The sequence below is a fragment of the Notamacropus eugenii genome, chromosome 1 (genome assembly GCF_028372415.1).
Source record: "Notamacropus eugenii isolate mMacEug1 chromosome 1, mMacEug1.pri_v2, whole genome shotgun sequence".
Classification (NCBI taxonomy): Eukaryota; Metazoa; Chordata; class Mammalia; order Diprotodontia; family Macropodidae; genus Notamacropus; species Notamacropus eugenii.
Window position 1 is genome coordinate 1 of NC_092872.1, and position 14,559 is coordinate 14,559.

General features: G+C 50.2%; 1 protein-coding gene and 1 long non-coding RNA gene across 6 annotated transcripts in view; one reads left to right on the forward strand and one right to left on the reverse strand.

Annotated features, from left to right (window-relative positions):
• Positions 1–4,450: 4,450 nt before the first annotated feature.
• On the reverse strand, positions 4,451–8,457 carry LOC140530030 (BOLA class I histocompatibility antigen, alpha chain BL3-7-like). 4 transcript variants are annotated; one of them, XR_011975776.1, is made up of 8 exons: positions 7,953–8,109; positions 7,382–7,660; positions 6,955–7,233; positions 6,074–6,349; positions 5,819–5,926; positions 5,280–5,708; positions 5,048–5,092; positions 4,451–4,862 (listed from the first exon to the last, which is right to left on the reverse strand). XR_011975776.1 is itself a non-coding variant. In XM_072649216.1 (8 exons), exons 1-8 carry the CDS (start codon positions 8,424–8,426, stop codon positions 4,858–4,860), a joined length of 1,089 nt encoding a protein of 362 aa, XP_072505317.1. In that variant the 5' UTR covers positions 8,427–8,457; the 3' UTR covers positions 4,451–4,857. The 4 variants fall into 4 exon arrangements, 3 of the variants coding, with proteins under 3 accessions (XP_072505317.1, XP_072505291.1, XP_072505301.1); XM_072649216.1 differs by lacking the exon at positions 7,953–8,109 and adding an exon at positions 8,363–8,457 and having other exon boundaries at positions 5,280–5,312; XM_072649190.1 differs by having other exon boundaries at positions 5,280–5,312.
• A 108-nt stretch (positions 8,458–8,565) lies between these two features.
• The window catches only part of LOC140530042 (uncharacterized), a 41,893-nt gene continuing 35,899 nt past the window's right edge, over positions 8,566–14,559 (forward strand). For both annotated transcript variants that reach the window (XR_011975782.1, XR_011975781.1), the window contains exon 1: positions 8,566–8,922. This is a non-coding gene — a long non-coding RNA (uncharacterized lncRNA). The remainder of the gene's footprint in view (positions 8,923–14,559) is intronic.

Consider the following 14,559-nt stretch of genomic DNA (forward strand, 5'->3'; position numbering starts at 1 on the left):
AACCCTAACCCTAACCCTAACCCTAACCCTAACCCTAACCCTAACCCTAACCCTAACCCTACCCTAACCCTAACCCTAACCCTAACCCTAACCCTAACCCTAACCCTAACCCTAACCCTAACCCTAACCCTAACCCTAACCCTAACCCTAACCCTAACCCTAACCCTAACCCTAACCCTAACCCTAACCCTAACCCTAACCCTAACCCTAACCCTAACCCTAACCCTAACCCTAACCCTAACCCTAACCCTAACCCTAACCCTAACCCTAACCCTAACCCTAACCCTAACCCTAACCCTAACCCTAACCCTAACCCTAACCCTAACCCTAACCCTAACCCTAACCCTAACCCTAACCCTAACCCTAACCCTAACCCTAACCCTAACCCTAACCCTAACCCTAACCCTAACCCTAACCCTAACCCTAACCCTAACCCTAACCCTAACCCTAACCCTAACCCTAACCCTAACCCTAACCCTAACCCTAACCCTAACCCTAACCCTAACCCTAACCCTAACCCTAACCCTAACCCTAACCCTAACCCTAACCCTAACCCTAACCCTAACCCTAACCCTAACCCTAACCCTAACCCTAACCCTAACCCTAACCCTAACCCTAACCCTAACCCTAACCCTAACCCTAACCCTAACCCTAACCCTAACCCTAACCCTAACCCTAACCCTAACCCTAACCCTAACCCTAACCCTAACCCTAACCCTAACCCTAACCCTAACCCTAACCCTAAATGCGCTCTAACCCTAACCCTAACCCTAACCCTAACCCTAACCCTAACCCTAACCCTAACCCTAACCCTAACCCTAACCCTAACCCTAACCCTAACCCTAACCCTAACCCTAACCCTAAACCCTAACCCTAACCCTAACCCTAACCCTAACCCTAACCCTAACCCTAACCCTAACCCTAACCCTAACCCTAACCCTAACCCTAACCCTAACCCTAACCCTAACCCTAACCCTAACCCTAACCCTAACCCTAACCCTAACCCTAACCCTAACCCTAACCCTAACCCTAACCCTAACCCTAACCCTGCCCCTTCTAACCCTAACCCTAACCCTAACCCTAACCCTAACCCTAACCCTAACCCTAACCCTAACCCTAACCCTAACCCTAACCCTAACCCTAACCCTAACCCTAACCCTAACCCTAAAATGCACTCTAACCCTAACCCTAACCCTAACCCTAACCCTAACCCTAACCCTAACCCTAACCCTAACCCTAACCCTAACCCTAACCCTAACCCTAACCCTAACCCTAACCCTAACCCTAACCCTAACCCTAACCCTAACCCTAACCCTAACCCTAACCCTAACCCTAACCCTAACCCTAACCCTAACCCTAACCCTAACCCTAACCCTAACCCTAACCCTAACCCTAACCCTAACCCTAACCCTAACCCTAACCCTAACCCTAACCCTAACCCTAACCCTAACCCTAACCCTAACCCTAACCCTAACCCTAACCCTAACCCTAACCCTAACCCTAACCCTAACCCTAAACCCAAAAAGCCCTAACCCTAACCCTAACCCTAACCCTAACCCTAACCCTAACCCTAACCCTAACCCTAACCCTAACCCTAACCCTAACCCTAACCCTAACCCTAACCCTAACCCTAACCCTAACCCTAACCCTAACCCTAACCCTAACCCTAACCCTAACCCTAACCCTAACCCTAACCCTAACCCTAACCCTAACCCTAACCCTAACCCTAAATGCACTCTAACCCTAACCCTAACCCTAACCCTAACCCTAACCCTAACCCTAACCCTAACCCTAACCCTAACCCTAACCCTAACCCTAACCCTAACCCTAACCCTAACCCTAACCCTAACCCTAACCCTAACCCTAACCCTAACCCTAACCCTAACCCTAACCCTAACCCTAACCCTAAATGCACTCTAACCCTAACCCTAACCCTAACCCTAACCCTAACCCTAACCCTAACCCTAACCCTAACCCTAACCCTAACCCTAACCCTAACCCTAACCCTAACCCTAACCCTAACCCTAACCCTAACCCTAACCCTAAACCCTAACCCTAACCCTAACCCTAACCCTAACCCTAACCCTAACCCTAACCCTAACCCTAACCCTAACCCTAACCCTAACCCTAACCCTAAATGCACTAACCCTAACCCTAACCCTAACCCTAACCCTAACCCTAACCCTAACCCTAACCCTAACCCTAACCCTAACCCTAACCCTAACCCTAACCCTAACCCTAACCCTAACCCTAAATGCGCCCTAACCCTAACCCTAACCCTAACCCTAACCCTAACCCTAACCCTAACCCTAACCCTAAATGCCCTAACCCTAACCCTAACCCTAACCCTAACCCTAACCCTAACCCTAACCCTAACCCTAACCCTAACCCTAACCCTAAATGCGCACTCTAACCCTAACCCTAACCCTAACCCTAACCCTAACCCTAACCCTAACCCTAACCCTAACCCTAACCCTAACCCTAACCCTAACCCTAAACCCTAACCCTAACCCTAACCCTAACCCTAACCCTAACCCTAACCCTAACCCTAACCCTAACCCTAACCCTAACCCTAACCCTAACCCTAACCCTAAATGCCCCTAACCCTAACCCTAACCCTAACCCTAACCCTAACCCTAACCCTAACCCTAACCCTAACCCTAACCCTAACCCTAACCCTAACCCTAACCCTAACCCTAACCCTAACCCTAAATATTTAGAACATATAGATACTTTTCCTTTTCCCCAATCATCTTTGCAAATAGGTTTAGTAGCAGTATTGCTGGGTCAAAGGTTACAGGCAGTTTCATAAATCTTATCTATGAATTAATTACTTAGTGGTTACTGTCTGTCATGCACATATATGTATTCATAGATATGCGTGTATGTCTACACACACTCAGGCACAAAAATTGCTGAAATGTACCTACACACAGTTGTATTTCCCTCATCATTCTGATATAACTTCGATCAGGCCATCTTAAATTTTTGTGTCATCTGGTGAAGCTTTTAATAAAATGCTCAGAACACTAGTGTGGTTTTTGAAAATTTAGGGTTAGGGTTAGGGTTAGAATAGTCAAAAGAATAATGACATTTCAATTAGAAGTTAGTCAAAATAAAGATGTATTTCTTCCAATCCAAGTTCACAGACCCCCTGAAAACTCTCATCGATTGCACAGGTGTCAGTGTATACAGCTTATCTGATACAGATAAATATATCTTCTGCTTTGAAGCTGAAGTCCCCTTCTCACTGGAACATTCCCTGGGTGTCCCAGACTAGCTTCTCTGAACACCCATGGCTGAGCTAGCCTGGGCTTCACAAGCTGCATCTAAACATTATCAGGCAGATTTTACTTTCATAGAAAAGTCTTAGAGCTCAGAGGAATGGATTTGGGGTGAACTAGGCGCTATCCTAAGCAGCTGGACCCGAGGGCCTCGAGGCCCCTTTCAGACTCACATTGATGAGCCTGGGAAGTCCCCAAGCTCACCATGAAGTCTGGAGTCTTCAGGGGCTGGTTTGTCAGAGGATGGCACACATTTCCCCCTTCACACTCATCTTTTCAGAAGGGAGGATACTCAAATTCTAAATCCTGTAATACCATGCATATCCACCAGAAGGCAGGAGGGTCCCTGCTTAGGAGATAAATGACTGACTTCACACTGGGAGGAATTCTTAGGGCTCTGAAGGATGAAAGTCATTCTTTTAGAGTGTTACGATGACAATGTCTGGAATCGGCAGAATCAGGAATTAGCGCTTGAAAGCAGTAATAATGACAGCGTTCATTTCTCTCATAAGCCTTGCTAAACCCTTTGTATTTATGATCTCAGTTGATCTTCACCCCCACCTTGGGAGGAAGGGCTATCATGACCCCCCCATATCCCTAATTCCTGAGGTGAGAGGTTAAGTGACCTGCTCAGGGTCACAAAACTATTAAGTGTCTGAGATGGGATTTGAACTCAGGTCTTCTTGCCTGTAAGTCAGAGGCTCCACTGAGTCACCTTGAAATTTAGATTCATTTTCTGCTGCAAATGAGGAAAGTGAGCCCCCATGGAAGATGTGTCCTCTCTTCTCACAAGACTTCCTGTCCCCAGAATGAAAATACTGCTTTTATATCTCTGATGAAAATGACAAAACAGAGAGATCTGGACCTCTGTGAAGGTCAGTGGTGAGGGGCAGCCTGTGGGTGGGCAGCCTATGGGTTAGTGACCCAGCACCCTGTCTGGGCATGTCTCCAGAGCCAGGAGGAGTGCGCAGCCTAGCCTCTGTCTGACGCCCTGAAACAAGTCCCAATAGGCCACATCCACACATACCCCAGAGGGGTACAAATCAAAGACAAACATCTGCCCTCTCACCATGTACTGTTTCCCCCCTCTCCCCAGGCTCCTTCCCCTCAGGGCACAGCCCCCAACAGCACTCACAGACTCGGCAGAGAAAACAAAAGTCTTCTCAGACATGTCCAAACTCTCATTTATTCCTCCTTCATGTGGCCAGAACATCTCCACGTGATCATCCTGTCCCCCACAATCACCCACCCAAATGTGAAGTTGAGCTGAGATTGTGGAGAAAAGCTGCAAACTCCAGAGCAGTGATTCATCAGCCTGTTTTAGCGGTCAGACAGAGACCCAGAGGTCAGGGCAGCATCAGATGTGAAGGAGGCTCATTCCCAAAGCAGAGAGACAAGACGGAGGCCTTAGAGAGCAGGGTGAGGGCCCTGATGAGGCTGCCCTGGGCTTGGGCCAGTAGAGTCCAGGAAGGATCACAGGGGTCAGTGCAGGGGAGAGAGGCCAGGAGTCAACAGGGACAATACAGGGACTGCAGGCTGGTTTTCTGTCTCAGGTCCATGCCAGGCAATTCTCTCAAGCTGAAGAAGGAAAGACAGATTCAGGAGGATCCTCCAAGTGACCTCTGCCCTCCAGCCTATCATCATTCTGAAGGGCCACCTTCACCACCCAGCCCATCCTCAGCTCAACCTCCCATAGACCATCCTGGTCTTTGCTTGGCCCCCTTTATCCAAGCCCTCCTCCTTCCAGGCCCCCAGAGTCTCACCTTTGGCTGTGAGAGACATATCTGAACCCTGTGCACTGTCATTGCCTGAAGACAAAGGAGGGAAACAACCCAGTCAGGAACATGCATCCCAGAACCAGGGTACAGGAAGGGAAGGGGACACCAAGGGAAGACTACTGGGCTAGGCCTCTCCTCTGCCTTCTCATTGCTCAGGTCCCAGAGACACCATGGGCTGGCCCCTTCTTTCTACCCTCCATGTCTGCCCTTCACTTACCTGCAGCTAGAACATAATCACTTCCTTTTCTACCTGGAAAACAAATTTCCAGTGAGGAATCCAGGAGAGGAGACCACACTAGGGTCTCAGAAGTTCAAAGATTTGTCTTGGAGACATAACAAATAACCAAGACCACACCCCCATGCCCCATAGCACTCCAGCCTCTAGATCCAAGAGGAAGAGACAAAAGGTCCCCAAATGGGCACCTCTCCAGCTCCAGGCCTGCTCCCGGGGGTTCCAAGGGTTGGTCTACAGCCTCCAGCTGGGGAGACACCCAGGTCCTCAGGCAGAGATCCCCATGTTCATGTCTGAGCTGAGTCTGAAGCAGATTCCCCACTCAGCCAGCCTGTGAGGCATTCTCCAGAGAAATGGCTTCTAGTTGGGGATTTGTTCATCTACACTCTTAGGGCTCATCTGATGAAAAAGTCCCTTAAATGGGAAGGAGAGGACTTGGGGACAGAGAAACAAGCTACCGGGTCAGGGGAAGCTCAAATCTCCATGGTGCCTGATCCTTAATGACCCTTCCCAGTCCAGCCTACCTGAATGCTTCCTTCTCCACATTCTAACTCCAGCAACGACTGCAATGAGGATGAGGAGGGCAGCAGCAATGCCCCCCACAACGAGCCAGGTGGATGAAGACTCTGGCTCTGAAATGGAAAAGGGAAGTGAGAGGCCCTGATCCCTGTCTGGCCTGAGTCACTAACCCCTCCCCCACCTTCCCCCAGTAACTCCCCCTCCCTCAGGTCCTGTGGGGTGGGGGTGGCCTTTTCCCAGCCCCTCCTCACTGTCCTTACCCCACTGCAGGGTGAGGGGCTCAGACAGCCCCTCGTGCTGAACTCGGCAGGTGTATCTCCCTTCCTGGCCAGAGGTCACATCCACAGCTGCCCACTTCTGGAAGGTGCCATCTCCTGCAGGCCTGGTCTCAATGAACTCTGTGTCCTGGGGCTGTTCCTCCCCATCCTTCAGCCAAGTCAGGGAGATCTCCTTAGGGTAAAAGTCCCAGGCCCTGCACCGAAGGGTCATCTGCCCATAGGGGGCAGTGTGGTGGGTCACTCTGGCAGAGGGTGGGTCTGGAGACAAAGGTCAGAGACATTACCAGGCCCCCTTTCCCCCTTCCCCTCCAAGGGCACATGAACAGGAGCAACACCCCACAATCTGAACCATGGGGTACAAGGGGTACCCGGGGGTGGGGGGCCCGGGGCTGGGGCTGAGGAGTGGCTGAGAAGGATGGGTTGGTGGCCTTGAATGCCGAGCACACTTGGGTGGGTCTGGAGGCAAAGGTCATTGGCATTCCCAGACTCCCATTCCCCCCTCCCCTCCAGGGGCACAAAGACAGGTAAGGGAAGGGGAACACCCTACAATATGCCCTGGGGTACAAGGGGTTCCCGGGGGTCGGGGGCCCGGGGGCTGGGGCTGAGGAATGGCTGAGAAGGATGGGTTGGGGTCCTTGAGTGCCGAGCACACTTGGATGGGTCTGCAGTCAAAGGGCAGGGGCATTTCCAGGCTCCCCTTCCCCCAATCCCCTCCAGGGGCACAAGGTCTGGTGGGGGAAGGGGAACACTCTACAATAGCCCTGGGGTACAAGGAATTCCGGGGGTCGGGGCTCAGGGGAGGTGGAGCAGGGCTGCCCAGGAGGCCTTGAGTACCGTGCACACTGGGGCGGGGCCAGCCGTACCTGTCCTCATCAGCGCCTCCTTCCCCATCTCCAGGTACTTCTTCACCCACAGCACGCACTTCTCCTCCAGGTAGGCCTTCCATCCCTCCGCGAAGCTCCTCTCCGCCTCCCACTCGCGCTTGGTGTTCACGGCGGGGGGCACGGCCGCCGTCCACGTGAGGGTGTCCCTGTCCAGGGCCAGGTAGTCCTGCCCGTCGTAGGCAAATTGGATAAACCCGCGCTGGAAGGTGAGCTCGGGGGACACCTCGCAGCCGTACATAGCCTGGACGGTGTGGACGCCTGCCCGGGCCGGCTTGGGTCAGTGTGGCCGGACCCTGGCTGACCCTGTCCCCGCCCCCTGACACCCCGGGGGCTCCTCCCCCCGTCCCCAGAGGGGCCTCGGGAGGACCCCCGCTTGCCCGCCCCCCGCCCCTCCCCCGTCACGCACCGCCCTTGCTCTGGTTGAAGTACCCGCGCAGGTTCTCCAGGCCCTCTCGGGCAATCGGCATGTTCGCCCTGGAGGTCCGCGTCTGCTGCTCCCAGTACCCCGGCTCCTCCTGCTCCACCCGCTCTATCCAAGCCGCCCGCGGCTCCTCCCTCTGACCCGGGCTGTCGGAATCGAAGCCCACGAACGGCTGATCGTCCACGTAGCCCACGGAGAGGAACCGCGGCTCCCCGAGCCCGGGCCGGGTCACGCCGGTGTCGAAATACCTCAGGGAGTGAGAGCCTGGGACGTGGGGACGGAGCCTGGTCAGGGCGGGGGGCGCCTGGGGTGACCTGCACCCCGCCACGCCCGGGGAGCGACCCTCGACCCCGTGTCCCAAGCCCACAATCCCGAGATGCACCCCCCGTATCCCCGCCCCTAACCCTCCCCTCCCCGCCCATGCACCCCACGCCTTCCCCGACTACAGGCCAGGCGAGTCCGAGCCCCTGCCCCTCCCTCTCCCCTCCCCCGCCTCCAGTCCTGGTCCGGGGTCCCCCACACTGCTCACCCCCGGCCCCCCACCTCGTGTCCTCACCTGCCCCCTGCTCCCCCCATCCTCCGTGAAGCTCTTTAACAAAGCTGCTCCTGGTTCGCCCTTGGGGGGCTCTGGGGGGGGTATTGGAGGTACCCCGGACAGCTCTGCTCCTTCTTAACGCCCCCAGGACTGTGGCCCCCATTCTCGCTCCCCGTGACCTCCCACCCCTACCAATCCACTCACCCCCCCAAACTAAGAGACCGACACCCCCCCAAAGCCCCGCTCAGGGGCGGCGGGCTCTCCGTCCAGGCTGATTCCGGCTCCCCCCTCTCACCCCTCCCGGACCGCACTGACCAGAGGAGCCGGGTCCGAGGAAACGCTGTCTGTGCTGGGGTCCGAGGAGCTTAGTGTAGGGAACCCCATCCCGGCCCCACGGCTACCCCCGGGTGCCGCGTCCAGTCTCTCCTTACCCGCCCAGGTGTCCGGCAGGGCCAGGGTCCCCAACAGAAGGAGAGCGCCCAGGGAGCGCTCCATGGTCCGCAGGAACAGGAGTTGCGGATCACAGAGACGAATCCCTCACTTCTGATTGGCTTCCCGGAGGCTCTGCCAGCCAATAGAGGGTGGGAGACAACAAACGTCACTGGTGACTGGGCAGAAGGAGCCCGCGCAGGTTGGGAGACCAAAACTGAAACTGACCCTGAGGAAATCCCCCGCTGGATAGACCTTGGCTGGGTCTCTGTAATTCCCAGAACAGCCTCGGATTCTGTGGAGCAGCCGAGGCTCCCTCCCTCCCATCATCACTCCAGGAGCGCCCTGCTCTTGTGCTCCCAGCTTGAACCAGAGGAAAAGAAGGGTTAGGGCTAGAGTCCACCCTTCCCTCCTCAGTGCGACCCTTTTCCCTCCTTAGAAGTTGGGGAGAAAATTTCCCCCCCAGATTGAGGGGGTCTGAGGACTGAAGAAATCTGCAGGCTGACTTGAGACCAGGGGCTGCCCCTCAGATTTAAGGACTTCCATCCCAGCTGTGACTCAGGTAAGTCTTGTAACCTCCTCAGGCCCTGTAGATAAACAAGCCAGGACCCAAGAATGCAGAGGAAATCAGAGTCCAGGAAATGGAACTGGGAATCCGAGTAGCAGAGGGGCAAGGATGTGGCCCAGTGGATAGAGCCAAGGGTATGTAGTCAGGAAGAACTGACTTCCAATCCAGGCCTCAGACTTTTACTAGCTGTGTGACCCTGGGCAAGTCACTTAACCCTGTTTGCCTCAGTTTCCCCATCTGAAAAATGATCTGGAGAAGGAAAGGGCAAGCCACTCCAATTTCTTTGATTAGAAAACCCCAAAAGGGGTCACAAGGAGTCAGACTCAACTCAGTAACAAAAAGGAAAGGTCTTAATTATTAAAATGGAGAAGAGTGCCATTTCAGCCTAAAGCTGGTCTGAGCTGCCTGAAATGTGAAGGTGTGAATGCCTGGTAACTTCTTTTTTCAGAAACAATGAATCTGGGCACATTTGGTAGGATTTTCTCTCTTTTTTGTCTCATTCCCCAAACTGGGAAACCATGAAAGTAAAGATTTCACGGAAAGGATCAAGTTTCCCCTGGACAGGATCTTAGAGATTTTATTTTCCAGATTGGGAAACTGAAGGCCAACAGTGAACACTTACATAGCCTTGAACACCCAGCTCTGGTTTCTTTTCTTTACCAAACGTAGTAGCCACAATATTGACCCTAGTCCAGAGCCTCATCGTAGTTCTGAGAAAGTCCAGACATCCCCTTTCCTACCGTCTATCAGCAACTCTACTGCCTCCTTTTTCAGTTTGGGGCTCAAAGAATTGTTCCTCTTATTTCAGCACTCAGTTATTGTCATGAACAAAATTTACCCCTTCACAAGAGATGGGCAAGATTGTTTTCCCATGACTTTCTCTTAGTGTGGCTTGGAGACCTGTTTTCAGGTCATTTGTAGTTCCCAGGACTTTAGAAATATTTATATCCTTTCAGCACTTCTCAGTTGGCAATGGCTCTTGGTTCATATAGGTGTCAGGTCTCTGTCTGCAAACAAAGGACTTATTTTGGTCAGATTTGATGTGTCCATTTGGCGTATGTGCTACTAACAATTTTTCATGTTTGATCTTCAAAACAAAAAAAGGTTAGTGAAATCTTTTAGATTTTATGTGGTTCAGATTATCTATTTTTTAAAAATAATATCTTGAATTAAGAATGCTCCTTGACACAGTTGTAGACGTTAAATGAATGGATTTTCTTCTGATTTTTTCAAATAAATATTTTTTTCACTCTGGAAAAACTCCACTTACCCTGCTCAGCCTTCTTAAATTGAGAGATAAAGGAAAACAAGACCTCTGTTATAAACTTGTATACTCAAGGGCAGCATTCCAGCATTGTTCTTGCAACCCCCAAAAAACAAAAGCATGTACAAGTGTTCTGCACCCTGAATCTTTCATCTTCATCAGGAAGTGGGGAGCCTTTCTCATCCCTTGCCCTCTGCAGTCCCTCCTTTGATCCATTCAAGTGAGACTGCTGTTCTGTTGTCAGATTCTTACCCCTCTAGACCCTCCTCTGGTGCACAGACTTCTGCTTCATCAGGATTATGGGAGATCCTTGTCTCTCACCTTCCCTCTCCTCAGAAGCCTTTGTCTCCTGGAATGTTCTCAGCTGTCTGCTCCTTGCTAAGTCTTTCTTTCTGGACGTTTGCTGTATTTTTTCTTTGACCTTAAACTCTGGATTTGGGCTAGGAGGATCCTGGGAGTTTTCACTTGGGGTTCTTTCCAGAGATGAGTTCTTTTTATTTCCATTTCGACCTCTAGTTCTAAAGACATCCAGGAGTATTTTTTTAGTGTTCCCTTGAATTAAGATTTAGGGCCATGGTTTCAATGACTCTTAAATTCTCTCCCCTTAATACTATAAGGGGATTTTCAGGACTATGAGTTTTCTTTACAGGTTCTTCTGTTTTTCAGTCTTTTGATTTCATTTGGATCTTGCTCATTGTGTCATGGAGTCATTCTGGTTTTCCATACATTTGTTGCTTGGACAAGGTTCTGCAGCTCTTGGGGCAAGCCTGCAAATATTGAGATGAATCCTGTATCATTTCTTATTGATCATATTTACAATTTATTGATTTGGTTCTGAAACTACTTTCGTCCTGTAATTGCCTGAGTTACATTTCTTTGTCTCTAAATTTGGCTCAAAATTCAGCTGGTCTGTAATACATTAAGCTGAAAAGTCCAGCTCCCCTGCTCAAGGAATTTTACTAACCTTGGGAAATGGGTGAGAAAGCAAGGAGATTTGGGCCAGACATCTTTACGTCACCAAGTTGTCCTTCCATGATGTCTGGTTTGCTGTCCCAATGTCCGGGCCACTATCCTGCACCTGGACTCAGGCCATGAACATGTTTTAGTCTCACAAGAGGAGAAGGAGGGTTGTTGCTCGCCTCCATTCCCAAACTTTTAACCAATCAAGTTGTTCCCTGGCCTCAGCACTGTAACTAGACCTTAATCCCACGATGTCACCTACCCTGCTCTGCTCTTTCTTCTGTGCTCCCCAAAACCCACAGAAGGGGAAGTGTCCTTTTGCTCTGGGCCTCTGGCATAAATGGAGGCAAGCCATTGACTTATTTATTGATAGGGAGCATTCCCTGCTAATAAATGCTATCTTGCTCAGAGATCTGCCTCAGCTTACCCTTCGGTTAAAATTCAGTTGTGACAAGCCCTTTATTCCAATTCTGATTCTTTCTTCCACAGCAGTCATTTAAATTCCAGTTCTTTCCTCAGTGAAAAATATTATCACTAGCATCTTTTTACTCTTTTAACTATTTGCTCTCCTCCAGGAATCCTAGTTGAATTATGCCCATTCTGTGTTTTTCTTTGAGGCTTTCTGTATTGATGTTTTGAAGTCATTGTCTTCTTCTGAGTTTGTGTCTTGAGCATCCCTGTCCCCGTGGGATCCTTTCTTGTCTGCTTATTCTTTCAGTCTCCTTCCTGACCATGAACCTGATGTCAGGGCCAGGCTCTCTCCGCATTCTGAAGGGCATGTCCAGAATAACCTTGTTACAGCTTTCTTGAGGTTCTGAGTTGTATGCTATTCCAGGATCTCAGGGAAAGCTCACTCCAGGCACCTGTAAGTTTTCAGTGCTCCCAGGATGGTCTGATTCCCTATCCACCACTCCACCATCATAGATCTGCAAATTCCTGAACTATGTTTAAGTCTAAGCAATACATCTGTGGGCTGGGCCCATGTGGAGATTACTGATGGATTTAGTCACTATATGCCAGCTGGAAAGCTATGCTGCTAGAAAGTGACAGAACTTTAGAGTCCCCTTTCATCTAAGACTCTTTCCATGGCTATTTTTCTGTAGGCTTCAGACTGGGCTGGAAGAGACCTGAGACCTCACTCTGCTCCTGGGATTGGAATCACAAGCTGCTGCTTGCCTTGAATGTGTTTCCTGCTTAAGACCCAGCCTAGGTCCTGGCACCTGCCCTTCACCCAGGATCTGCCTCTTCTAAGCATAGATCCCCTCAGTCTGCCCTAGATGTCTAACCCCAAGTTTGGCATTAAGAGATAGGGTTTTCCAGACACAGCTGTTCCTACCCCTTTATTCTGGATCTGGGACCCCTTCTTGGCCTGATGAACGGTCTTTCCCTGAGCTGACATGCTTAGCTACACCTGTCCTGACTGTACTCCTACCACAGCATGCATTTAGGATATAGTTAGGGTTAAGACTCAGGGTCCACAGAACCCTCTCTGTCTGGAACAATGCCTCTCTATGTGGTTTCTTGGATTTTCTACCCAGGATTCAGGCTGGGCCATGTTCTACATCTGCTTTTAGAAGGCATGGAGGTGCCAAGGTGGATGTTCTCTTTCCTTCTCCTCCATCTTTCTTCTAGGTCTTTTAATCAGTGATTTTTTGGCCAGGTACAGTCTCCATTTTGAGTGCAATGTAGTAGGAGGTAGAAGCTGGGAGTCTTAACCTAGGTGATCCCAAATGACTTTCCGGTTTTCTCTGCAGTGCTTGTCTAAAAGGGGCAGTGAGTTTAGCCAATGCTGGTCCACTGCCTTCAGTCACTTTGGCTTTTCTTATCTAGTTTGTGCCCCTTCTTCTTGTATGAAATGATGCATAGAGAAATGAACCTCAAGAACATATGCAGTGTATATTATGACTGTTGTCCTTCATTCTAGAAAGGGAATAAAATGACATCACTATATTAGAGTCGAGTCACAGTGTGTCTGCGTGTGGCTAATCAGACCAGTACAAGCTTGGAAGGCTCGACCCTAGGCTGGGCACAAATAGTCCATGTGAGCATTTGGGGTGGATTCTCTAAATTTGTGCATCTCGCTTTTCTTTTGAACTATTTCACTTCTGCTTTGTTGGTAAAGCACAGCCCCTTCTCTGATGTGGGCGTGCCATGCTGAGTGGTCCTGTGCCAGTGTCTCCTATGTCATGCAATCAATTCCAGAGTTCTTCAGAGAGACCTTGTGAGTGTCCTTGTAGCACTTCTTTTGACCCCCATGTGATCCTTGACCTGTGTGAGTTATCCATAAAAGAGTCTTTTGGGCAGGCATATATTTGGCATTTAAATAAGGTGGCTAGCCCTTCATAGTTGCACTCTCTGCAGTAGAGTTTGAATGCTTGGCATTTAGTTTGAGAAATGACCTCAGTGCCTGGTACTAATCCTGCCGGGTGATCTTCAGAATCTTCCTAAGATAATTCAGATGAAAGCGGTTTCCTGGCATGGCTCTGGTAGGCCAGCACACAACAATGAGGTTAGCACAGTGGCTCTGTAGACCTTCAGTTTGATAGTCTCTTCTCTCCCATACTTTCCTTTGGAGCCTCTCAAACACCGAGCTAGCTCTCAATGTATGCATCGACCTCATTGTCACTGTGTACATCCCTGGAAACTACACTACCAAGATAAGTGAACTTATCAACACTATTCTGAACTCCTCCACTTGCCATAACTTGGTGCTGACTGATGGAGCACCTGTGTTTTCTAGGTGTTAATTGTTAGGCCAAAATGAACACAAGCAACAGAAAAGTGATTCCTATTTTGTTACATCTCAGTATCAGAGGCTGAATTTAGTGCACAGTCATCTGTGAACAAAAACATCTTGGACCAACTCTCCCTACACTTTAATTTTGGCTCGTTGCCTTTTCACATTAGATAGTTTGCCATCAGTACCATCGGTAGCTGACCTTGATGCCATGCTTGCCCTCATTGATGGCTTTTGACAAGATGGCTGAAAACATTATGCTAAAAAGCATGGGAGCAAGAACATAGCCTTGTTTCACTCGATTGGTGATTGGAAAAGCAGGAGAATATTGTCAGTTATCTAGAACCTGGGCAAGCATGATGTTACACAACTGACATACAGTACTATTGAACTTTCCTGGGCAAACAAATTTGACATAATTTTCCATAAGCACTTGTGAGTGACAGAGGGACAAATGCTGTGTGCAGATATCTATTCTGCTCCTGGCATTTCTCCTTCAGTTGTCGGGCAGCAAACACCACATAGAGGCCCTTTCTGAAGCTACACTGGATCTCTGGTAGATGCCCATCTTCCAGATGAAGGATCAGCCTATTAAGGAGGACTCTGGCAAGATTTTCACCAGCAATGAATAAGAGAGAGACCTCCCTGTGATTGTCACAGGACAGTCTCT

What these genes read in the sequence shown, in the direction of transcription:
- LOC140530030 (XM_072649190.1), bottom strand. Translation starts at nt 8,094, where the DNA reads ATGGGGGCCACAGTCCTGGGGGCGTTAAGAAGGAGCAGAGCTGTCCGG. An exon ending in ATGGGGGGAGCAGGGGGCAG is followed by an intron (nt 7,661 to 7,952) that starts GTGAGGACACGA and finishes CCCACGTCCCAG; the next exon opens with GCTCTCACTCCCTGAGGTAT. An exon ending in GTGGAGAAGGAAGCATTCAG is followed by an intron (nt 5,313 to 5,818) that starts GTAGGCTGGACT and finishes TTTGTTTTCCAG; the next exon opens with GTAGAAAAGGAAGTGATTAT.